Source organism: Nerophis ophidion, linkage group LG10 (genome assembly GCF_033978795.1).
Source record: "Nerophis ophidion isolate RoL-2023_Sa linkage group LG10, RoL_Noph_v1.0, whole genome shotgun sequence".
Lineage (NCBI taxonomy): Eukaryota > Metazoa > Chordata > Actinopteri > Syngnathiformes > Syngnathidae > Nerophis > Nerophis ophidion.
In genome coordinates this window covers 7,159,605-7,186,491 of record NC_084620.1, presented here as the reverse complement: position 1 = coordinate 7,186,491, position 26,887 = coordinate 7,159,605, and the positions used below count along the sequence as shown (strand labels likewise).

At 42.6% G+C, this 26,887-nt stretch overlaps 1 protein-coding gene across 4 annotated transcripts in view; it reads left to right on the top strand.

The window, feature by feature from the left end:
* The window catches only part of cacna2d1a (calcium channel, voltage-dependent, alpha 2/delta subunit 1a), a 217,053-nt gene that overhangs the window by 66,053 nt on the left and 124,113 nt on the right, over window positions 1–26,887 (top strand). For all 4 annotated transcript variants that reach the window (XM_061912205.1, XM_061912203.1, XM_061912201.1 and 1 more), the window contains exon 7: window positions 22,251–22,382. In XM_061912205.1, the coding sequence (XP_061768189.1) occupies window positions 22,251–22,382 (132 nt within the window). The remainder of the gene's footprint in view (window positions 1–22,250; window positions 22,383–26,887) is intronic.

The window sequence follows — 26,887 nt, the reverse complement described above, 5'->3', positions numbered from 1 at the left end:
TATGATAGACTGACCATACCTCCTCTTTTCAGGGGATATGTCCTCTTTGCAGAGCTGTCCAGGTGGAGTTTCTTAAATACCTCGAATGTCCGGCATTTAAAGTTAGGGTTGCGTGTATTTTCAATGTACGCTCAGGGTTAAGAAAAAAATAAAAAAATGCTGCACGCAGCAACATTCCTGAGGGAGGGGATTAGACAGAGAGCGAGAGAGTTATGATAAACGCGCATGTGTCGCCAGGCTCTGCTTTTTACCCATGGATTTATCAGATTTTATTTTTTATTATCTATAGCATTGGTGTCAAAAGTGTGCCCCGGAGGCCATTTGCGGCGCACAGCTAATGTATTAAAGGCCCACGGCACATTTTAAAAATACTATTAAAATAAACAAAAACATAAACAAAAGTGAAATTAAAGAGCTTAAAGGCTAAATGTAAATTAGAAAAAGATGCAAAGTTGACTAATAAAACAAAGCTGTTTTTTTTTCTTTCAAATTGTCATTGCTCAAAAAATAATATTGAATTAAAATCAATGTTATGAATTATTGATGATCAAGTTTCCAATTACTTCACATCAAATATTCCACTAAGAAAAATATTTTTGGTGGAAGATTTAGCAAATTTGTTAAATAAATAATCAAAAAATGTATAATTTGTTTTCTTACTGTACCGAAAATTAACCGAAATGTGACCTCTGAACCGAGGTACGTACCAAACCAAAATTTTTGTGTACAGTTACACCCCTAGTATTTAAATATGTTTATTTTTCCATTTCAATTTGTAAACTTCTGCGATGAGGTGGCGACTTGTCCAGGGTGTACACCGCCTTCCGCCCGATAGTAGCTGAGATAGGCGCCAGCGCCCCCGCGATCCCAAAAGGGAATAAGCGGTAGATAATGGATGGATGGAATTTGTAAACGTTTCAGAATACTTCTTAATGAATGCAAATTGGGTGATCAGTGATCACTTTGTTGTACTTCGGTTTACGTGATGTCACGCAACCTCTCTTCTTGTTGAAGTCACCGTCTGTTTCAACGCAACACTGTGGAGCATATATTGTAATGTTGTATACAAGTTTAGTTTGGTGTATGACTTTTCTTAGAGTGGAAACATGTTATTGCCTCTTATTTTCACGGTAGCATTTAAAATAGCTAACGCTAGTCAGTCCATAGTTTTATCAGTGTGGTTATCAATCAGGGTTTTTTGATCATTTTAATTACTACAGTAATAGTAACAGTCAGGAATTTATCATTACCATTTATCAGTATCCCTACTGTGTGTGTGTGTGTGTGTGTGTATATACTTATGTATGTATGTATATCTATATACGTATGTGTGTGTGTATATCTTTATATACACCTCTGAGTATATAAAGATATACACACACACATATACAGAATGCATATATAAATGCAGTATGTCTAGTATGTCATCTTTACATCTATTAAGTAATATGTGAACGTCTTAGTGATGATTATTGCTTTTCGACATGTCACACAGCCGCTTCGCTGTCTGCAGAGCGCTAATATCTTTGTTTACATTCCACCATAGTTTCAATAGACTGAGTGACTGAGCAGAGCATATCGTGCCGCTACGCTAGTGCGTTACTATACTTGGCAGAAGAAAAAATAGTTCCCACCAATCTCGTTTCATCTATCAATCAATCAATCAATGTTTACTTATATAGCCCTAAATCACTAGTGTCTCAAAGGGCTGCACAAACCACCACGACATCCTCGGTAGGCCCACATAAGGGCAAGGAAAACTCACACCCAGTGGGACATTGGTGACAATAATGACCCAGTGGGACGTCGGTGACAATGATGACTATGAGAACCTTGGAGAGGAGGAAAGCAATGGATGTCGAGCGGGTCTAACATGATACTGTGAAAGTTCAATCCACAATGGATACAACACAGTCGCGAGAGTCCAGTCCAAAGAGGATCCAAGACACAGCAGCGAGAGTCCCGTTCACAGCGGAGCCAGCAGGAAACCATCCCAAGCGTAGGCGGACCAGCAGCGCAGAGATGTCCCCAGCCGATACACAGGCGAGCAGTACATGGCCACCGGATCGGACCGGACCCCCTCCACACGGGAGAGTGGGACATAGAAGAAAAAGAAAAGAAACGGCAGATCAACTGGTCTAAAAAGGGAGTCTATTTAAAGGCTAGAGTATACAAATGAGTTTTAAGGTGAGACTTAAATGCTTCTACTGAGGTGGCATCGCAAACTGTTACCGGGAGGGTATTCCAGAGTACTGGAGCCCGAACGGAAAATGCTCTATAGCCCGCAGACTTTTTTTGGGCTTTGGGAATCACTAATAAGCCGGAGTCCTTTGAACGCAGATTTCTTGCCGGGACATATGGTACAATACAATCGGCAAGATAAGATGGAGCCAGACCGTGTAGTATTTTATACGTAAGTAGTAAATCACATCTTAAGTGCACAGGAAGCCAGTGCAGGTGAGCCAGTACAGGCGTAATGTGATCAAACTTTCTTGTTCTTGTCAAAAGTCTAGCAGCCGCATTTTGTACCAACTGTAATCTTTTAATGCTAGACATGGGGAGACCCGAAAATAATACGTTACAGTAGTCGAGGCGAGACGTAACAAACGCATGGATAATGATCTCAGCGTCTTTAGTGGACAGAATGGAGCGAATTTTAGCGATATTACGGAGATGAAAGACAAGATCGCAGTGATTTAGTTACTTAACACTGTGAAGTGAAGTGAAGTGAAGTGAATTATATTTATATAGCGCTTTTCTCTAGTGACTCAAAGCGCTTTACATAGTGAAACCCAATATCTAAGTTACATTTAAACCAGTGTGGGTGGCACTGGGAGCAGGTGGGTAAAGTGTCTTGCCCAAGGACACAACGGCAGTGACTAGGATGGCGGAAGCGGGAATCGAACCTGCAACCCTCAAGTTGCTGGCACAGCCGCTCTACCAACCGAGCTATGCCGCCCCACTGTGTTCTTGTTATTGATACCCCAAAAGACCTAAATATCAAAAGTATCGATTATTTAGGTGAGAACTATATTGGGGCATGAATATCTGGTACTGGTGGTACTTCAGTAATGATCTGCACATAAATATTTCAAAAATACGTGTTTTACAAAAAATATGCCATTTAATTCAGTTTAAATGTTACAACTGATTTTACCGCTTAAATTAACACCGTGACCTTGCTCATGTCTCACGTTTACCTCAAGCTAGTGAAAAGACTGAATGCAACCTAGTTCTCTACTAATGTTCACATATGGCTTCAAACATGTTTATTGGTTTTCACTCATTAATACTAGCATTTAGATCAAAGCACCTTTACTTTCAATGTCACTATCAGCATTGTAGTGAGGAACAAATGTTACCGTTTAAAACACTGACCACCCAAATTTTAAAATTTACCTTAAATCTTGCTTGCACCATCTTTATTTTTTTTAATGGTAGCATTTAGCGTAGCCATCCTTAGTTTAAATAAATGATGAATGGGTTGTACTTGTATAGCGCTTTTCTACCTTCAAGGTACTCAAAGCGCTTTGACACTATTTCCACATTTACCCACACATTCACACACTGATGGAGGGAGCTGCCATGCAAGGCGCTAACCAGCACCCATCAGGAGCAAGGGTGAAGTGTCTTGCTCCGGACACAAGGGACGTGACGAGGTTGGTACTAGGTGGGGATTGAACCAGGGACCCTCGGGTTGCGCACGGCCACTCTCCCACTGCGCAACGCCGTCCATTTGATTCTAAAGATTTTCTAGATTTGCCAGAATAATTTTGGGGAATTTTAATCATAATAAGTTTGAAGAAAGAGTTCACAAATATTCTTTGTCGAAAAAACACAAGCTAAAATGAAGAATTAAATTAAAATGTATTTATTATTCTTTACAATAAAAAAAATAAATTTACTTTAACATTGATTTAAATTGTCAGGAAAGAAGAGGAATTTAAAAAGGTAAAAAGGTATATGTGTTTAAAAAACCTAAAGTCATTTTTAAGGTTGTATTTTTACCTCTAAAATTGTCTTTTTGAAAGTTATAAATGAATTAATTTAAACAAGTGAAGACCAAGTCTTTAAAATATTTTCTTGGATTTTCAAATTCTATTGGAGTTTTGTCTCTCTTAAAATAAAAAATGTCGAGCAAAGCGAGACAAGCTTGGTAGTAAATAAATAAAATTAAAAAAAATAGAGGCAGCTCACCATTAAGTGCTGCTGTTTGAGCTATTTTTAGAACAGGCCAGCGGGCTACTCATCTCGTCCTCACGGGCTACCTGGTGCCCGCGAGCACCGCGTTGGTGACCCCTGAAGTAGATAAAAAAGGGTGGATGCATGCATTTTCTTATCACACTTTTGCAGATTCAGCTTTTTAAGAAAATGCATTCAAAGAACCTGTCACTGATCTGCATTTACTCAGAGGTATATATAAATATATGTTTGATGATTAAAAGTCCTTGCGCTATAAGGGATTACAGTCAAACGGAGGAGGTGTTTGTTCTTCTTAAAGACATGAAAACTGCTTGATGTATTGTTTTCAACAACCACAGTGGGAAAGCTGTTCCATATTGTAATAGCAGAGTAGAGAAAGCTCCTGTCGAGGCATTTTGTGTTTGACTTTGGGATTTCCAAGGCATGACTTGGTTGTACCCTCCGGGTGATACAACCTGAGATATTTGTTGGGGTTAGCAGTGCTTTAAGATCCGCATGACAGCTGGGGGTGTGCATTTTATAAACAGCAGTTGTTGCTGCAACTGTGTGTCGATGACACAGCTTGCTGTTGGCGAACTGCTCTTGGGCAAAGTCCTCATCCACGCCAAGCCAACGATTTTAAGAGCCTTTTTTAAGATAATGTCGAGCTGCCCGAGTGTGGTTTGAGCGGCATTCATCCAGGCTAGGTAAGAGGGCTCCATAATCCTCCTGACCTGGCTCTTGTAGATTTTAGCTCTGCCTTTAGCATCAAGCTTGTTGGACAGCTTACATAGCCCCAGAGACGTTGACCAGCATGTTTGCAGATGTTTGACAGGTGGCTGGTCCACGTTAGTTTGAAGTCGATCCAAATATCCAGAACCTCTATCTCCTCACAAAGCCCGATTTTAGTGGCCCCAAAGAAGAGATCTGGGCAGTATGGATTCCTCTTCCTGGACAGGATTATAGCTTTGCACTTGTTGGGCTCGAAAGTGACCTTCCAGGTGTCAGCTCATTTTCGAATGTTCTCCAGGTGTTTGTTTAGCGATGCAGCTATGTCCAGTCCATTTAATGTTGTTGTAGCTGCGAAGATGGTAGAGTCGTCCGCATACAGGAATATGGAGTTCCACATCTATGAAGATGGAGAATGGTAATGGGCCGAGAACTGATCCCTGGAGTACAGATGCGTAGATAGGAAGTGGAAATGAAGATTGACCAGAAAGCACAACCTTGATGGTTCTTCCTTGAAGGTAGTTCTGTACCAGGCATGCAGTCTTCCACTTACGCCCTTTGAGTTGATCTAAGTACAAAGGCCATTGTGCCAAAGCTGGTCGAATGCACCCTGAATGTCCAGTGCAAAAGCATACACTTTGCCACATTTGTCGAGGGTTTTGTTCCATGTCTGTGGCAACATTTTAAGGTCTGCTGTGCTGTGGTTTGGTTTGGTTTGAAACCATATTGTTTATTGGAGATAAGGTCATGGCAGAGGAGATATCTCTGTAGCTGTTTGTGGACACAGGATTCCATCTCTTTACTGATGACGCTGAGGAGGGATATAGGACGGTGCGTGAATGGATCTGCTTTAGAGTTCCTTTTGTGTGAATTGGATCACTCTTGCAGTTTTCCTATCGGTGAGGAAACTAGCCACGAGAGAAGAGGAGTTGAAAGAGATGGCTAAGGGGACTGGCCAGTTCTGCAGCGTACTCTTTGAGGACCCTCATAGGGATTTCATCAGGCCCTGAGGCCCTACTTGGGTTTAGGTTGCGTAGGATCTTCCTCACCTCTTTGAGTTTCAAGTGGACATCTCCAAAGTGAGAGGTAATGGGCTCTGGAGCTGAGGTTGTGCTGATGCCCCAGGCAATCTGCACTTGTCCGCAAAGGTTTGGCAGAAGATTTTGGCCTTTTCACTTGCTGAGATATTGAGGATACCCTGATGTTCGTTGACGGGTATGTCCGTAGAGCCACTTCTCCCCGGAGAGCGAATTCACAATGCCCCACCATTTCTTCCAGCTGAGTGATTTGACCGATAGATCTTTTTTTTTAGCTTGTTTTGTTGTCTCGTTGTTTTAGCCGGCGAATTTTATCGGTAATGTTCGCATTTAGCTCAAAACATCCCTCTGCCATTTTTTCTCAATCATTTTTTCTCAAAGTACTGTACATTTGGTAGAAAATGGATGGATGAATGGATGAATAAACGGCGTGGCGCAGTGGGAGAGTGGCCATGCACAACCCGAGGGTCCCTGGTTCAAATCCCCCCTAGTACCAACCTCGTCACGTCCGTTGTGCCCTGAGCAAGACACTTCAATCAATCAATCAATCAATGTTTATTTATATAGCCCCAAATCACAAATGTCTCAAAGGACTGCACAAATCATTACGACTACAACATCCTCGGAAGAACCCACAAAAGGGCAAGGAAAACTCACACCCAGTGGGCAGGGAGAATTCACATTCAGTGGGACGCCAGTGACAATGCTGACTATGTGAAACCTTGGAGAGGACCTCAGATGTGGGCAACCCCCCCCCCCCCTCTAGGGGACCGAAAGCAATGGATGTCGAGCGGGTCTAACATGATACTGTGAAAGTTCAATCCATAGTGGCTCCAAGACAGCAGTGAGAGTCCCGTTCACAGGAAACCATCTCAAGCGGATCAGCAGCGTAGAGATGTCCCCAACCGATACAGGCGAGCGGTCCATCCTGGGTCCCGACGAGCGGTCCATCCTGGGTCTCGACTCTGGACAGTCAGTACTTCATCCATGGTCATCGGACCGGACCCTCTCCACAAGGGAGGGGGGGACATAGGAGAAAGAAAAGAAGCGGCAGATCAACTGGTCTAAAAAGGAGGTCTATTTAAAGGCTAGAGTATACAGATGAGTTTTAAGATGAGACTTAAATGCTTCTACTGAGGTAGCATCTCGAACTGTTACCGGGAGGGCATTCCAGAGTACTGGAGCCCGAACGGAAAACGCTCTATAGCCCGCAGACTTTTTTTGAGCTCTAGGAATCACTAATAAGCCGGAGTCTTTTGAACGCAGATTTCTTGCCGGGACATACGGTACAATACAATCGGCAAGATAGGCTGGAGCTAGACCGTGTAGTATTTTATACGTAAGTAGTAAAACCTTAAAGTCACATTTTAAGTGCACAGGAAGCCAGTGCAGGTGAGCCAGTACAGGCGTAATATGATCAAACTTTCTTGTTCTTGTCAAAAGTCTAGCAGCCGCATTTTGTACCAACTTCACCCTTGCTCCTGATGGGTGCTGGTTGGCGCCTTGCATGGCAGCTCCCTCCATCAGTGTGTGAATGTGTGTGTGAATGGGTAAATGTGGAAGTAGTGTCAAAGCGCTTTGAGTACCTTGAAGGTAGAAAAGCGCTATACAAGTACAACCCATTTATTTATTTATTTAAATGGATAGTTGCAAACAAAGCAACACATTTTAGAGTACCAGTAAAGTGGCAAAACAAGTTTCCTCTATATAGAACCTTGTATCTTATATATATTATTTATGACACCAAAAGAGTTCTAAAGTTTGCATATGAATAGATATGATCAAATAAGTATCAATCTCATGGTGATTCCTGAGCCATTTTGAGAGGTAATTAGCAAGCCTGTCACGTGATCCGTGACATAGCATTAGGAAGCACATATCCCTTCCCCATCAACAACAATGCTAATCAAGCAGACTTTGAGAGCCAATAACGATTACTTTGGGAAGAATTATGATCCAGAACCTTATATTCTTGAGCCCGAACACAAAGAGAATGAGCAACAAGTTTTAGAAGCTGAGCGCTAAACGGATGTAGCTTTATTGTAACACTTTACAAACAGCAACATTGCTAAGTCCTAAACTTACACAATAACCATAATAAACCATAATAAAACAAACACTTACTGTACAATTTCCACTCCCGCTGGGATGTCGACCGACGGAATTCTCACATAGTTCCGTTCAGATGAAGAATCGTTCACAATCCTCACTAAAGGTTAAAGTTGCCACAACTAGCATCTTTTTGTCTTTTTAACCATCTTGAGGGATGTCAAGTGTCAAGCAGCCTCTCAGTCCATGGTTACATTTGTCTACTACCAGGTGAGAGATGCATGAATTATAATCTATAATTTACTTTTATCAAGTTTGATACGAAGCAAAAAGTATCCGCCGGCTTAGTGTGTCAACAATAGCAGCATAAGCTAGCATTAGCTCACTGCTATCAATGCGCCGCTAAAATAGGCTGTCTTTGGTGGCGCTTATAATAAAAATATCATTTATAGTTGGTTAATTTTCAGTTCACGATATAAAAATTGAGTATTGTTGGCATTTTCTGGATGTTTTTTTAAAGGTGATAGGTTGATTGGCAACACTAAAACATTGGCCCTGTCACGGCAAATTTCTTCCCCCCTACAAAAACCTTCCCCCCAGAAGAAATTTGGCGTGTCAGCCCCTCTAATGCCTGAAGGACCCCAATGAGGGCGTGACACTTCCAAGTTATATGACTCGTGACAATACCAAGTTATATGACTCTTAAGGGTTACAGCTGCAAAATTAGCGAAGCAAAAATAGCTTGAAAGGTTAGCATGCTGGAATGCTAATATTTTTTCCGTACCGTTATTTTTCACCAATGACAACCCTGTGATTGAGGTGGCGAATTGTCCAGGGTGTAGCCCGCCTTCCGCCCAATTGTAGCTGACATAGGCGCCAGCGCCCCCCGTGACCCCAAAAGGGAACAAGCGGTAGAAAAATGGATGGATGGACAATCAGCCAACTATAATGCTTTTAAATCAGGCAGCTGTGTGGGCTGCTTTAAGGTCCTTCCACCCTCATTTGGATCCTTCAAGCATTAGAGGGGCTGTCACGCAGAATTTCTTCCGGGGGGGAGATTTTTGTTGGGGGCAAGAAATTTGGCGTGACAGCCCTAGTGTGTGAATGTTGTCTGTCTATCTGTGTTGGCCCTGTGATGAGGTGGCGACTTGTCCAGGGTGTAGGCCGCCTTCCGCCCGAATCCAGCAGAGATGGGCCCCCGCGTCCCCTAAAGGGACAAGCGGTAGAAAAATGGATGGATGGATAATGGGCGCAATGGCGGACTTTTGATTGTTTATTATACGACTTTGAATGCATAAGAGCCAACAATGTGTTCTTGTCTCGCATAAAGAAGCATTTAAGTCTCACCTTAAAACTCATCTGTATACTCTAGCCTTTAAATAGACCTCCTTTTTAGACCAGTTGATCTGCCGCTTCTTTTCTTTCTCCTATGCCCCCCCCTCCCTTGTGGAGGGGGTCCGGTCCGATGACCATGGATGAAGTACTGGCTGTCCAGAGTCGAGACCCAGGATGGACCGCTCGTCGGGACCCAGGATGGACCGCTCGCCTGTATCGGTTGGGGACATCTCTACGCTGCTGATCCGCTTGAGATGGTTTCCTGTGGACGGGACTCTCGCTGCTGTCTTGGAGCCACTATGGATTGAACTTTCACAGTATCATGTTAGACCCGCTCGACATCCATTGCTTTCGGTCCCCTAGAGGGGGGGGGGTTGCCCAAATCTGAGGTCCTCTCCAAGGTTTCTCATAGTCAGCATTGTCACTGGCGTCCCACTGGTTGTGAATTCTCCCTGCCCACTGGGTGTGAGTTTTCCTTGCCCTTATGTGGGTTCTTCCGAGGATGTTGTAGTCGTAAGGATTTTTGCAGTCCTTTGAGACATTTGTGATTTGGGGCTATATAAATAAACATTGATTGATTGATTGATAAGGATTGTGAACGATAAACAGCACATCTCTCTCTAATTTTTGCGTACGTATTCCCGATATGACTGAACTGATATGGTTAGAAGCATTACTACAGCGACATAGAATCTACTGAAATTGCGGAATATTCAAAATGGCCAACTGAATTTGTGGCATTTTGTGATGTTAAGACGGTGTTTTCACATACTTTGCCGGTTGTAAATACAATTGAATTGAATTGATACAATTAAGCATATAAAGTTAACTTGATTTTCCCTCTACTGGTAGTTTAAACAAAACACTTTTAACACGTGTTTGCTTAACGTTAGTAACATTTTGTTCTTTGCTTTGTCTCTGATAATGTTTGCATTTAGCTCCAATCATCTTGTGTTTTCTTTGCTAGTGTTAGCATTTAGCTGCCAGCATCATGTAGTTATCGCCATATTTGGCAACCCTCCCGATTTTCCCAGGAGACGCCCGAATTTCAGTGCCCATCACAAAAGTCTCCACACAGACAATAATATTGGGGGCGTGCCTTAAAAGCACTGCCTTCAGCGTCCTCTACAACCTGTCGTCACGTCCGCTTTACCTCGTGTCAGGTTCAAACACTGATGACATATATTAATCAGACAAGAAGCAAGGAATCATGCAGAGACAGAGTTAAATAGAGCTCATGAGGAGACACGTGTTTTGGCTGTACTCTAGTTACAGATCCAAACTACGTTCTATATATTAGGAAAGTCCCTATTACATCACTGTCGCTGAGGGAAAGGGGGTAGACTCGACAACTCCACTTAGACACAATATATGATTATAGAATAAATAAAAAGTAGGTGACGCAGGTCATATCGCCGTGTATCTGCTCTGTCTGCGTCACGGTGGTGTTCGGCCGTGGCCATCAGCAGACCGAGTACCGGTGCCATCACCCAGTCTGCTTTGTCTGGTCCCGGTACCCAATGTTTGGCCTTGGCAGTCAGCAGGCCGAGTCTGGACAAAATACTGATGAAAAGAGGCTAGCAATCTCTTGGACTGCTATCTTTGCACAAATACAAAAATACCACTTCAACACAAATTGACAATACCTTATAGCATGGGTGTCAAACTCTGGCCCTTCGGGCCAAAAGTGGCCCGCCGTTTAATTTCATTTGGCCCTTGAGGCAATGTCAAATTAACATTAGAGCTGGCCCGCCGGTAACACCACATTCACCGCTAATACTCATACTTGCCAACCCTCCCGATTTTCCCGGGAGACTCGCGAAGTTTAGTGCCCTTCTCGAAAATCTCCCTGGGCAACCATTCTCCCGATTTCCACCCGGACAACAATATTGGGAGCGTGCCTTAAAGGCACTGCCTTTAGCGTCCTCTACAACATGCCGTTACGTCCTCTTTTCCTCCATATAAACAGCATGCTGGCTAAGTCACATAATATATGCGGCTTTCACACACACATACTTGGCCAGCAGCCATACAGGTCACACTGAGGGTGGCTGTATAAACAACTTTAACACTGTTACAAATATGCGTCACACTGTGAACCCACACCAAACAAGAATGACAAAACACATTTCGGGAGAACACCTGCACCATAACACAACATAAACACAACAGGACAAATACCCAGAACCCCTTGCAGCACTAACTCTACCGGAACGCTATAAAATACACCCCCCGCTACCACCAAACCCCGCCCACCTCATTTTTATTTTATTTTCGAATTTGTTAGCCTGTGGAAAAAGTTGATGTTGATATTTACCTCAGAAGGCTGCAAATAGAAAAGAGGCATTCATTTTTTTAATTAAATTTTATTTAATATACCACTGATGTTTTTTCGTTTGTTTTTTGAAAGTGGATTTTGCACTATTACATTATATAAGCTCTGCCTGTTCCATGGGAGGAAGTCGGAGTACCCGGAGGGAACCCATGCAGTCACGGGGAGAACATGCAAACTCCACACAGAAAGATCCCGAGCCCGGGGTTGAACCCAGGATTACTCAGGACCTTCGTATTGTGAGGCAGATGCACCAACCCCTGTTCCACCATGCTGCCCTATTTAAGCCTTGCTTGTTCAATATTTATTGCAAAACTTGTTTGGGTCCCTATTAAAAGGTTAATTTGTTCAACCTTGGCCCGCGGCTTTGTTCAGTTTTAAATTTTGGCCCACTCTGTATTTGAGTTTGACACCCCTGCCTTATAGTAACGGCCCTTAAGCACAAAGTTATGATGATAATAAATACATAATTATTCTAACACCTCCATACAAACAGCGTGCCGGCCCAGTCACATAATATAGTGGCTTTTACACACACATAAGTGAATGCAAGGCATACATGATCAACAGCCATACAGGTCACACTGAGGGTGGCTGTATAAACAACTTTAACACTGTTACAAATATGCGCCACACTGTGAGCCCACACCAAACAAGAATGACAAACACATTTTGGGAGAGCATCCGCACTGTAACACAACAAACACAACAGAACAAATAGCCAGACACCCCTTGCAGCACTAACTCTTCCGGAACGACACAATATACACCCCCCGCTACCACCAACCGCCCCCATCTCCCGAATTCGGAGGTCTCAAGGTTGGCAAGTATGGTTATCGCTGGTTGGTCTTTGAGTGTAGTTGGGTGCTCTTCTTCCTTCCATCCTGAGCAATCTCTCTGGGGAGATATTGATAGCACTCAGACGAGCCTGTGTTTCCATGGCAACGAGGGTGGCTGTCAAGAAGACGTCCGCTAACTGGATTTACGAGGACTTTGTCTAGACCAGGCTGGCGTCCTTGTGGCTTTTTCTCCCCCCCGACCCTGTCCCGCACTTTTCTAGCGCTCTCATCATGCTGCCGTCTTCCATCAATGCTAAGCCTGTTAAAACACTTCACCCCCCCTCTGACCCACCACCGCCGATAACGTCCCATCTTGGCCCACATTAGTCCTGCTGATTGGCTTCCATGTCCCTGTTCAGAGTGTGAACGTGCGCGCTGATCCTGTCCTTCGTCCTCCCGCTTGTTAGGCCGGCGGCCCTCCAGGCGGCCGATGCGGGGTCCGTGTGATGGCCGCTCGCGTGGACGCTGTGTGGCACCTGTCAGGACGAGATGCTCGCACACGGTGACGCGCCGCGATACTGCCACACCGAGCGTGTGTGCGCTGCCTCCCCACGGCCGACCTCACGGCGTAGAAATAGATTTTTTTCCCCCTCCGTGTTTTTTTCTTTATCTGTGTCCTGATTCATTGGTGACTGCATTGCTGAGCACCCTTTGAGGACGGAAGTGTAAAGACACCTGACACCTATGAGAAGTCAGCTTCCACGCCTACGGTAAGACTGCAAGATTCTGGAGTGAATCTGTGGAAATTTCATTGTGTAAGGTCAGAGGTCACAATTCCTAAATAGCCCTCAAAGTGCAGAGGGATTTTACGCGGAATTCAGAAACAATTCATGTTAGCAGTAAGCTTTAGCCACCTGCTGATGTGTTTTAGCCTACTTATTTTAGCATTTAGCTCCAGTTGTATATGTGCCTTTGACTAGAATAGAATAGAATAGAATAGAATAGAAAGTACTTTATTGATCCCTGGGGGAAATTCAGCACCACAGTTTGCTCACAATAGACAATAATAATAAATAATATATAACATAACATATATTATATATTGTGGAGCAGACGGGCCGACGACGGGACGTGACGCTCTTTTGCCCGGCTCAAGATGGCGGCCAGGAGGCGTAGGATGCGGCGGAACGGAGAGGCAGGGCGTGCCTGGGGCAACGCCACCGTAATCAGAGTCAGGTGCGTAACACACACACACCGGGTCTTAATCTGTCCTCCCTCCTTCTCCCCTCTTAAAAGCTGTCAGGAGATGTACAGATTGCGACCCTGTGTGTGTGTGTTACGCACCTGACTCTGATTACGGTGGCGTTGCCCCAGGCCCGCCCCGCCTCTCCGTTCTGCCGCATCCTCCGCCCCCTGGCCGCCATCTTGAGCCGGGCAAAAGAGCGTCACGTCCCGTCGTCGACCCGTCGGCTCCGTGTCTCCACATATATATATACAGTGGAGCAAAAAAGTATTTAGTCAGCCACCGATTGTGCAAGTTCTCCCACTTAAAATGATGACAGAGGTCTGTAATTTTCATCATAGGTTCACTTCAACTGTGAGAGACAGAACGTGTAGGAATTTTAAATAATTTATTTGTAAATTATGGTGGAAAACATGTATTTGGTCAACCATTCAAAGCTCTCACTGATGGAAGGAGGTTTTGGCTCAAAATCTCACGATACACGGCCCCATTCATTCTTTCCTTAACACGGATCAATCGTCCTGTCCCTTTAGCAGAAAAACAGCCCCAAAGCATGATGTTTCCACCCCCATGCTTCACAGTAGGTATGGTGTTCTTGGGATGCAACTCAGTATTCTTCTTCCTCCAAATACGACGAGAGTTGAGTTTATACCAAAATGGATACATGGATGATACAGCGGAGTATTTGGAGAATTTCATGTGGTCAGATGAAACCAAAACAGAAGGTGTGTCCAAACCTTTGGCTTGTACTGTATGTTAGACATACAGTACAGGCTTTGGACACACCTTCTCATTCAATGCGTTTTTTTAATTTTCATGACTATTTACATTGTAGGTTGTCACTGAAGGCATCAAAACTATGAATGGCCACATGTGGAGTTATGCACTTAAAAAAGGTGAAATAACTGAAAACATGTCACTGGCGTCCCACTGGATGTGAATTCTCCCTGCCCACTGGGTGTGAGTTTTCCTTGCCCTTTTGTGGGTTCTTCCGAGGATGTTGTAGTCATAATGATTTGTGCAGTCCTTTGAGACATTTGTGATTTGGGGCTATATAAATAAACATTGATTGATTGATTGATGTTTTGTATTCTAGTTTCTTCAAAATAGCCACCCTTAGCTCTGATTACTATTTCGCACACTCTTGGCATTCTCTCGATTTCAAGAGGTAGTCACCTGAAATAGTTTTTACTTCACAGGTGTCATAGTTTTGATGCCTTCAGTGACAATCTACAAAGGAATAGTCTTGAAAATAAAGAAAACGCATTGAAATGAGAAGGTGTGTCCAAACGTTTGGCCTGCACTGTATATTGGCCTCGTTACACAATTTCCATTGGCAATTGTATTTATATTTTTTACAAACAGATTGATGGGTAACTTGCTTTAAAATCTTAAGTCAACTTGACTAAGGATATATTTATGCATTAATTTTTGATAATAATCCATCCATCCATCCATCTTCTTCTGCTTATCCGAGGTCGGGTCGCGGGGGCAGCAGCCTAAGCAGGGAAACCCAGAATTCCTTCTCCCCAGCCACTTCGTCTCGGTCTTCCCGGAGGATTCCGAGGCGTTCCCAGGCCAGTCGGGAGACATAGTCTTCCCAACGTGTCCTGGGTCTTCCCTGTTGCCTCCTACCGGTTGGACGTTTGATTGATTGATTGATACTTTTATTAGTAGATTGCACAGTTCAGTACATATTCCGTACAATTGACCACTAAATGGTAACACCCGAATAAGTTTTTCAACTTGTTTAAGTCGGGGTCCACGTTAATCAATTCCTCGGGAGGCGTTCGGGTGGCATCCTGACCAGATGCCCGAACCACCTCATCTGGCTCCTCTCCATGTGGAGGAGCAGCGGCTTTACTTTGAGTTCCTCCCTGATGACAGAGCTTCTCACCCTATCTCTAAGGGAGGGCCCCGCCACACGGCGGAGGAAACTCATTTCAGCCGCTTGTACCCGTGATCTTATCCTTTCGGTCATGACCCAAAGCTCACCTATGATAATAATCATTTTGGAATGTATTTTTTCATGCACAGATAATACTCAAGTTTACAAGATACGCAGTGGAGGTGCTACAGAAAAAATACATTAACATCCAAATCATGATTTTTATTCATTCCAATTCTAAATTGATTCTACTTTTGGGAATCGACAAAAAACCAACCAATTTTTATTCATTCATTTTTTTTTTAACGAAATATTTTTGGTAAACTTCTAAGTATTGTAAAGCTGGGATTGGTTTTCTCTGTTTACTTTGATTAGATGTATAAACATTGTGTGATATTTGTAAATCCATTCATCCATTTTCAACTGCTTGTCCCTTTCGGGTTTGCTGGGGGGTGGCTGGAGCTTATCCCAGCTGCATTCGTGCGGAAGGCAGGGTACACACTGGACAAGTCGCCACTTCATCGCAGGGCCAACACAGAGACAACTTTCACACTCACTAATTTAGTGTTGCCAATCAGCTTATCCCCAGGCCCAGGTGCATATATTTGGAGGTCGGGGAAGCCATATTGAAGATACATTTTTAAAAATACGTTATTTAGGCTTACACTGCTTGTATAAGTCGCATGTCACCAACCAAGAGGAGCTATCGTAACTTGTTTTATTATAATTTGTATACCAAATAATATATTACGAAAATCGTGTTGAATCAAGAATTGATTCAGAACGGAATTGTCATCCCAAAAATCTAAATTTAATCGTGAAGTGCCCATAGATTTTCAATCATCAATCAATCAATGTTTATTTATATAGCCCCAAATCACAAATGTCTCAAAGGACTGCACACATCATTACGACTACAACATCCTCGGAAGAACCCACAAAAGGGCAAGGAAAACTCACACCCAGTGGGCAGAGAGAATTCACATCCAGTGGGACGCCAGTGACAATGCTGACTATGAGAAACCTTGGAGAGGACCTGAGATGTGGGCAACCCCCCCTCTCTAGGGGACCGAAAGCAATGGATGTCGAGCGGGTCCAACATGATACTGTGAAAGTTCAATCCATAGTGGCTCCAACACAGCCGCGAGAGTTCAGTTCAAGCGGATCCAAGACAGCAGCGAGAGTCCCGTCCACAGGAAACCATCTCAAGCGGATCAGCAGCGTAGAGATGTCCCCAACCGATACAGGCGAGCGGTCCATCCTGGGTCCCGACGAGCGGTCCATCCTGGGTCTCGACTCTGGACAGCCAGTACTTCATCCATGGTCATCGGACCGGACCCCCTCCACAAGGGAAATATGCAGTATTTTTTTCTGTCAAAATTCTGAATGCGAATGCATCATCCAACCAAAACATAACATTTTACTCATTAGCATTACTTTATAGCTAGAGATGGACACAACTTTGTTTTCCCAACCATGAGAAAAAAAGACTGAGTATGAAGGACATTGCTAAGAAGTGGATGGTACTTACTGAATTAAAAAAATAAATCATCAAAAACCTGACCGACCATGCAGCTGTTGGAGCGTACCATAATGCACCATTAAGCAGAATGAGTGGATAACGCCAGCCAAGGACAGAAAAATAATATCCAAATACGGGACAAGCGGTAGAAAATGGATGGATGGATGGGAAAAATATGCTGATGGTGTGTTTGACGGAGAAGCAACAGGAAGGAGATACTGTAGAAATCTACTCTAAGAGGTAAATGCTGTATATTATTTGTAAAACACCTGTTATTGTTTGTACCATATTCCATCGTACAGTTTTTCATATAATAGTAAGATAATTTAGCCTGAAAGTATTTTATCGGCACACATTTCCAGCCTTTTGCGGGCCACATAAAATGAAGTGGCAGGCCACATCCGGCCCCCTGGCCTTGGGTTTGACACCTGTGACCTACAGTAAAAAACGAAAAGACTATAAGACGACTTCTGGTAATATTTAAGAGCATTTGTGAGGTCAGAGGTCACTGATTTGACTGGTTCAGCATGCATCATGTGATTGACGTTCTGTCCTTCCGCACCAAACCCATCTGAGCACACTTATAGGGACAAGAAGTTGCTCACACGGTTTCTGCCAAATGTACCAATGAAGTTGCTTTCAGTTGCGTCCTTCAAAGAGCTGGATATCTTCCAGCATGTTCTAATCAGTTGATGGGCAGCAGCTCTTTTTTCTTCTCTTTATTTTCCCCCCCAGCCAGGAGCAACGTCACGTTTTCTTCTCGTCTATAGGATTTAAGATCTTGTGACAGGCTTTTTAAATGTCCTGTAGAGCAGTGTTTTTCAACCACTGTGCCGCGGCACACTTGTGTGCCATGATATACAGTCTGGTGTGCCGTGGGAGATTGTCTAATTTCACCTATTTGGGTTAAAATTGTTTTCAAACCAGTGATTATAGTCTGTAAATGATGTGTTGTTGTTGTCTAGAGCTCGGCAGAGTAACGGTATAATACTTTTTCATATCAGTGGTTGGCAGCCGGTGCTAATTGCTTTGTAGATGTCGGAAACAGCGGGAGGGGGTGTGCAGGTAAAATTGTGTCTAATGCTTAAACCGAAAATAAACAAAAAGTAAGTGCCCCTAAGAAAAGGCATTGAAGGTAAAGAATCTGGGTATTATCTTCGACCAAACTCTCTCCTTTGAGTCACACATTAAAAGCGTTACTAAAACGGCCTTCTTTCATCTCCGTAATATCGCTAAAATTCGCTCCATTCTGTCCACTAAAGACGCTGAGATCATTATCCATGCGTTTGTTACGTCTCGCCTCGATTACTGTAACGTATTATTTTCGGGTCTCCCCATGTCTAGCATTAAAAGATTACAGTTGGTACAAAATGCGGCTGCTAGACTTTTGACAAGAACAAGAAAGTTTGATCACATTACGCCTGTACTGGCTCACCTGCACTGGCTTCCTGTGCACTTAAGATGTGACTTTAAGGTTTTACTACTTACGTATAAAATACTACACGGTCTAGCTCCATCCTATCTTGCCGATTGTATTGTACCATATGTCCCGGCAAGAAATCTGCGTTCAAAGGACTCCGGCTTGTTAGTGATTCCCAAAGCCCAAAAAAAGTCTGCGGGCTATAGAGCGTTTTCATTTTGAGCGCCAGTACTCTGGAATGCCCTCCCGGTAACAGTTCGAGATGCCACCTCAGTAGAAGCATTTAAGTCTCACCTTAAAACTCATTTGTATACTCTAGCCTTTAAATAGACTCCCTTTTTAGACCAGTTGATCTGCCGTTTCTTTTCTTTTTCTTCTATGTCCCACTCTCGCTTGTGGAGGGGGTCCGGTCCGATCCGGTGGCCATGTACTGCTTGCCTGTGTATCGGCTGGGGACATCTCTGCGCTGCTGATCCGCCTCCGCTTGGGATGGTTTCCTGCTGGCTCCGCTGTGAACGGGACTCTCGCTGCTGTGTTGGATCCGCTTTGGACTGGACTCTCGCGACTGTGTTGGATCCATTGTGGATTGAACTTTCACAGTATCATGTTAGACCCGCTCGACATCCATTGCTTTCCTCCTCTCCAAGGTTCTCATAGTCATCATTGTCACCGATGTCCCACTGGGTGTGAGTTTCCTTGCCCTTATGTGGGCCTACCGAGGATGTCGTAGTGGTTTGTGCAGCCCTTTGAGACATTAGTGATTTAGGGCTATATAAGTAAACATTGATTGATTGATTGATTGAAGTTTAGGGATGGCTTTGCAGAACGAAACTAAAACCGAACTGGCTACAAAGTAAAGAAAAACAGAATGCTGGACGACAGCAAAGACTTACTGTGGAGCAATGACGGCTTCCACAAAGTACATCTGAACATGACATGACAATCAACAATGTCCCCACAAAAAAAGATAAAAACAACTGAAATATTGTTGAATTGCTAAAAGAAAGTAGATGCCAGAAATATCGCTCAAAGGAAGACATGAAACTGCGACAGGAAAATAAGAAAAAAAAAGAGAAAATGTCACCTAAATAGGAGCGCAAGACAAGAATTAAAACACTACATACAGGAAATCAGCAAAAAACTCCAAATAAGTCAGGGAGTGATGTGACAGTTGGTGACAGTACACCTAGTTTGAGACTAGAGCTATAGTGATGGCTGTGGTTTAAAGTCATATCCAACAATTGCAACGACTTTTTACTGTCAACTGAGTTTCGTTTTTTAATGATCTACGCTGGTGGTGTGCCTCCGGATTTTTTCAACGCAAAAAATGTGCCATTACTTAAAAAAGGTTGAAAAACACTGCTGTAGAGTGTACAGTAGTAGTGGCGGTGTCCATGTTACTTCACAGGCAGGGCACTGACAGGCGTTGTCAGCGAGCAGATGTGACGCTCGCCACTTCACTCGCCGCCACCTAATTAGTGTCATGACTTGCTTTTCTGCACAATAACCGCCTCTACCACTCTGAGGGAGACCGCTCAGGCTACGAATGAGGGTCCTTAGTGTCAGGAGAGGGTGTACAAATTGGGAGTGTGACAACCAGGACACGCTTAAAGGGGAACATTATCACAATTTCAGAAGGGTTAAAACCAATAAAAATCAGTTCCCAGTGGCTTATTTTATTTTTCGAAGTTTTTTTCAAAATTTTACCCATCATGGAATATCCCGAAAAATGGCTTTAAAGTGCCGGATTTTCGCTATCTGTAAATCCACCGTCCATTTTCCTGTGATGTCAACTAGTGATGCCAACATGGCGGATAGCACAGCGAGATATAGCGACATTAGCTCGGATTCAGACTCGGATTTCAGCGGCTTAAGTGATTCAACATATTACGCATGTATTGAAACGGATAGTTGGAGTATGGAGGCAGATAGCGAAAATGAAATTGAAGAAGAAACTGAAGCTATTGACCGAATAGCTATTGAAGCTAATCGGCGATCGCCTTATAACCAACGATTGAGTGTCGCAGGATATCCATACGTCTCTGTGCCATGTCTGTCTTAGCATCGCCGGTAAAATGTGCAGACCAAACGAGGTACTTTCGCATCTTTTGACACTGGAGCAACTTAAATCCGTCGATTGGTAAGTGTTTGTTTGGCATTAAATGTGGGTGGAGGGAAAGGCTGGATGCAAATGTAGGTACAAAAGTGCATACAACTAGCCTAAATAGCATGTTAGCATTGATTAGCTGGCAGTCAGGCCGCGACCAAATATGTCTGATTAGCACATAAGTCAATAACATCAACAAAACTCACCTTTGTGATTTCCTTGACTTTATCGTTGGAAATTCATCTGCTTTGAGTGTCACAGGATATCCACACGTCTCTGTGCCATGTCTGTCTTAGCATCTCCGGTAAAATGTGCAGACCAAACGAGGTACTTTCGCATCTTTTGACACTGGAGCAACATAAATCCGTCGATTGGTAAGTGTTTGTTTGGCATTAATTGTGGGTGGAGGGAAAGGCTGGATGCAAATATAGGTACAAAAGTGCATACAACTAGCCTAAATAGCATGTTAGCATTGATTAGCTGGCAGTCATGCCGCGACCAAATATGTCTGATTAGCACATAAGTCAATAACATCAACAAAACTCACCTTTGTGATTTCCTTGACTTTATCGTTGGAAATTCATCTGCTTTGAGTGTCGCAGGATATCCACACGTCTCTGTGCCATGTCTGTCTTAGCATCTCCGGTAAAATGTGCAGACCAAACGAGGGACTTTCGCATCTTTTGACACTGGAGCAACTTAAATCCGTCGATTGGTATGTGTTTGTTTGGCATTAAATATGGGTGGAAGGAAAGGCTGGATGCAAATATATCTACAAATGTACATACAGCTAGCCTAAATAGCATGTTAGCATTGATTAGCTGGCAGTCATGCCGTGACCAAATATGTCTGATTAGCACATAAGTCAATAACATCAACAAAACTCACCTTTGTGATTTCCTTGACTTTATCGTTGGAAATTCATCTGCTTTGAGTGTCACAGGATATCCACACGTGTCTGTGCCATGTCTGTCTTAGCATCTCCGGTAAAATGTGCAGACCAAACGAGGGACTTTCGCATCTTTTGACACTGGAGCAACTTAAATCCGTCGATTGGTATGTGTTTGTTTGGCATTAAATATGGGTGGAAGGAAAGGCTGGATGCAAATATATCTACAAATGTACATACAGCTAGCCTAAATAGCATGTTAGCATTGATTACCTGGCAGTCATGCCGCGACCAAATATGTCTTATTAGCACATAAGTCAATAACATCAACAAAACTCACCTTCGTCAGCATCGATTAGCATGCTGTGCTAATCGATGCACACTCCACGTAAATCAACTTGAATCCGTCCCTGTTCGTGTTATTACACCCGACGAGGCATGATGTCTACAAGGTACGGAAAACAGTCAAAACGGAAAATAACAGAGCTGATATGACTTGGTGTTTGTAATGTGTTTGAGAAAATGGCGGATTGACTACCTATGTGACGTCACATTCTGACGTCATCGCTCCGAGAGCGAATATTAGAAAGGCGTTTAATTCGCCAAAATTCACCCATTTAGAGTTCGGAAATCGGTTAAAATAATAGTCTTTTTTTTTCTGCAACATCAAGGTATATATTGACGCTTACACAGGTCTAGTGATAATGTTCCCCTTTAACAACGTTATTTGTGTTACAGCCACCATCATCCTCAACGAGCTCAACTGGACCGAGGCCCTGGAGGACGTCTTCCGTAAAAACAAGGAGGAAGACCCGTCTCTCCTGTGGCAGGTGTTTGGTTCCGCCACGGGGATGGCTCGCTACTTCCCAGGTGAGCCCTCGTCATCCGGCCCCTTCTCGACCTGGACCGCGGCAAGTTCCGGAAGGGGTCCAGTCACTGCTTAAAGATGGTGTGGTGGGTGTGTCATCATGTTAGGGGACAAGCAAACGCCTCTGCCTCACACTTGTTAGTCATTTCCCGACACCCCCGGTGAGTGAAATCATGATGGTTCATTTTTCCTGGTAAAAATGGCCTGCAGTGTCCAAGTGGATGGGAGGAGATTTCATCAACAACATATATGCTCATTAATGATTTCTGTTTGCTATTTTGTCAAACATAGTTTATTTTAGTCAATAACTCATTTTTATCTTATTTAATTCAACTTTTTTCTCATTCTAATTTAAATTACGATACTCTTAAAAAAAATAAAAAGGGAAATTGTACCATTTGAACTAAATCATCCCATTATAATAGATATGTTTTTTTTTTTAGATTAACATCCAAATATAAAAATATTATTGCTGTTTTTTAAACATTAAAGGGGAATTAAATGTTACACGGGCTTCACGGTGGCAGAGGGGTTAGTGCGTCTGCCTCACAATACGAAGGTCCTGCAGTCCTGGGTTCAAATCCAGGCTCGGGATCTTTCTGTGTGGAGTTTGCATGTTCTCCCCGTGAAAGCGTGGGTTCCCTCCGGGTACTCCGGCTTCCTCCCACTTCCAAAGACATGCACCTGGGGATAAGTTGATTGGCAACACTAAAATTGGCCCTAGTGTGTGAATGTGAGTGTGAATGTTGTCTGTCTATCTGTGTTGGCCCTGCGATGAGGTGGCGACTTGTCCAGGGTGTACCCTGCCTTCCGCCCAATTGTAGCTGAGATAGGCGCCAGCGCCCCCCGCGACCCCGAACGGGAATAAGCGGCAGAAAATGGATGGATGGATAAATGTTACACTTTCCCCAGTCACAGTACTTAAAGGGGAACTGCTCTTTTTTTGGAACTTTGCCTATCCTTCACAATCTTTATGTAACACAAGAAAAATAAATGTGATCAAAAATCTGCTTACAATGGAGCCTATAAAAGCCTTTTAAAACATCCAAGCACCTCCGTTAAGTTTTACGTGCATGATGTAAGTATATAACAGGCACATTTATAGTAACATTTAATATTTACGTATTAATACAATTTTAAGCAAACAACGCACATTAATCTCAAACACATCACATTTGCTTTTTTTCCCCACTACATCACTGACTATTACTCCCTGCAGACTTCATAATAACAAACCACTTACTGTACAATATCTGCTGTGATTAGGATGCCAACTGATAAAATGTTGTTAGTCCCATTTAGATGAAAAATTATTTTTAATCCTCGCAAAGAAAAGGGGCTTCGAAACAAGAGTCTTTTTGTGTTCTCCCCATTACCGCGTCCAAACTGGCTGTCAAAGTGTAGCAGCATGTCGAATTACATCCTTGTCGTTCTACTATCTAGGTGAGAGGCATGATTTATGATCTACAATAAACTTATGTTATAATGATGTCAACATAGGCACACACACTGGCCTATGTTTACTTAATAATTGTGAGTGATAGGCAACATTTTTTCAAGTGCAGTTCCCCCTTAACTAATTATACTGAAGGGAAAGTTTACATATTACTTAAAAAAAATTACAGAATGTTTTTTATTGTCAGAGACAAAATAATTAGAAATAATTTGAAAAAAATATACTGTACTGTAAAACGGATCTTGTGATCACCATTCATGTATTTTTCTTTTTAAATGCAATTTCATCATTTCTCATAAAATGAACTCCAGTGCAGTGTTAATTTTGACAGCAAAATTTGATTTAGTTTTAGTCATAGTCTTTTGACTAAAATGTAATTTAGTTTTAGTCGTAATTTAGTTATTTAAATTGTTTTAGTTTTAGTATAGTTTTCACGGTGGCAGAGGGGTTAGTGCATCTGCCTCACAATACGAAGGTCCTGCAGTCCTGGGTTCAAATCCAGGCTCGGGATCTTTCTGTGTGGAGTTTGCATGTTCTCCCCGTGAATGCGTGGGTTCCCTCCGGGTACTCCGGCTTCCTCCCACTTCCAAAGACATGCACCTGGGGATAGGTTGATTGGCAACACTAAATTGGCCCTAGTGTGTGAATGTGAGTGTGAATGTTGTCTGTCTATCTGTGTTGGCCCTGTGATGAGGTGGCGACTTGTCCAGGGTGTACCCCGCCTTCCGCCCGATTGTAGCTGAGATAGGCGCCAGCGCCCCCCGCGACTTCGAAAGGGAATAAGCGGTAGAAAATGGATGGATGGATGGATAGTTTTAGTTGATGAAATATCATAAGATTATAGTCGATGAAAACTACAGTAGATTTAGTCGACTAAAGGGTAATATATAAACTTTCCCTTCAATTTCTGAAAGTCAAAGCAAAACAGCGGAAAAATCCCCGTTACAAGTCGTATTTTGATGAAAATCATGTCTCAAATTTAAGAGTAAGCCGTGTAATAACGTCGAGTGAGTTGTATGTTATGGAAAATGCTTACCTGTGTGTGGATTTCGGGGTGATTCGACTGTAAATGTCGCTTCAAGTTTGTTGTGTTTTTCCCCGTAATCCTCGCGCTGCATTTCTTACACTGCGTCTTGTTATCTTTGACGTCAAATATAAAATGTCCCCATATGTCCCCTCTCCTCTTCCTCCCCGGCGTTGACATGTTTACGTAACTTCCTTACCACGTCGCTCTGATTGGTTCTCTTCCCAACTCCCCCCGCCTCTTCCTAACGAAATTAGTTCCGATTGGATCTTGTCTCTGGCAGACATTTTAGTCTCGTTTTTATTCGTTGACGAATACGTCAATACACCTTCGTCATCGTCTTAGTCCACGTAAATTATTTTTTATTTAGTTATTCTCTCGTTTTAGTCAGAAAAAAAAAGGTCGTTGACGATAACTATGACGAAAATTTTTGGTCAACAAAATTAACACTGCTCCAGTGCAAAGATAATTTCACTTTGATGTCCGTATGAAAATATGAGGTTGATTATTTAAATTCTCCTATTGGTATTTTATTGTGGATAATTTATATAAGTCCATAGGAGGCGGCATGGCGTAGTGCAAGAAACCTGATGGGTTGCAGGTTCGCTCCCCTCTTGACATCCTAATCGCTGCCGTTGTGTCCTTGAGCAGGACACTTCACCCTTGCCCCCAGTGCCGCTCACACTGGTGAATGAATGATGAATGATTGGTGGTGGTCGGAGGGGTCGTAGGCGCAAACTGGCAAACCGTCACTCTACCCCAGGACAGTTGTGGTTTTGAAAGTAGCTTACCACCACTAGGTGTGAATGAATGATGGCTTCTCACTTCTCTGTGAAGCGCTTTGTGTCTAGAAAAGCGCTATATAAATCTAACCCAGTTTTATTATTATAGTGGATTAATTTCCCCTATTTTACTCATATTTTGGTTCAATGTATTTTTGAGGGTAACGTCAGTTTTACAGCTGCCTAATCAAGTTAAATAAGACAATACAAAAAAAAATCACAAAATGAAATTCTATCCATCCATCCATTTCCTACTGCTTATTCCCTTTGGGGTCGCGGGGGGCGCTGGTGCCTATCTCAGCTACAATCGGGCGGAAGGCGGGGTACACCCTGGACAAGTTGCCAACACATAGCAGCACAAAATGAAATTCAGTTACAAAATACTATATGAGCCAAAATATTGCATTACAATGTATTCAGATTTAATATTAAAATGTATGAGTATTTTTACTTTTCCAAAATATTTTCAAATTCAATTTTACACCTGTCCAGTTATAATCCTAAAACATTACAAGAACTTGACTTTTTTTTTTAAATAGTAGACGCACAAAAAATAAAAAATAATTAAAAACAAATGTGCTGCAATACAAAAAGGGTCTTGTGATAATTATATTCATGCTTGTGTTTTAATGTATGGTAAAAATAAAACTAGCCCTCATAAGAGGTACAATTTTATTATTTTATCATCATAGAATATTATGGATGATTAATACTAGATTATTTCAATTAATTTTTTACAAATTTTAATATTTTTATATAATTTCATGTGTATTTTTAAGTGGCAAATTCAGTTTTACCACTGCCCAGTCAATTAACATAAGAACCTACTGTACAAACAAAAAAGGGTATCTCAATAGCAACATATGAGCAAATATGAAACATTTAATATTGATTAATTTATGTGAATTAACATTTAATGTATTATTTTTTATTATTTATATTTCAAAGGGAATTATACAGTGGGGCAAGAAAGTAATTAGTCAGCCACTGATAGTGCAAGTTCTCCTACTTAAAATGATGACAGAGGTCTGTAATTTTCATCATAGGTACACTTCAACTGTGAGAGACAGAATGTGAAAAAAAAAATCCAGGAATTCACATTGTAGGAATTTTAAAGAATTTATTTGTAAATTGTGGTGGAAAATAAGTATTTGGTCAACCATTCAAAGCTCTCACTGATGGAAGGAGGTTTTGGCTCAAAATCTCACAATACATGGCCCCATTCATTCTTTCCTTAACACGGAT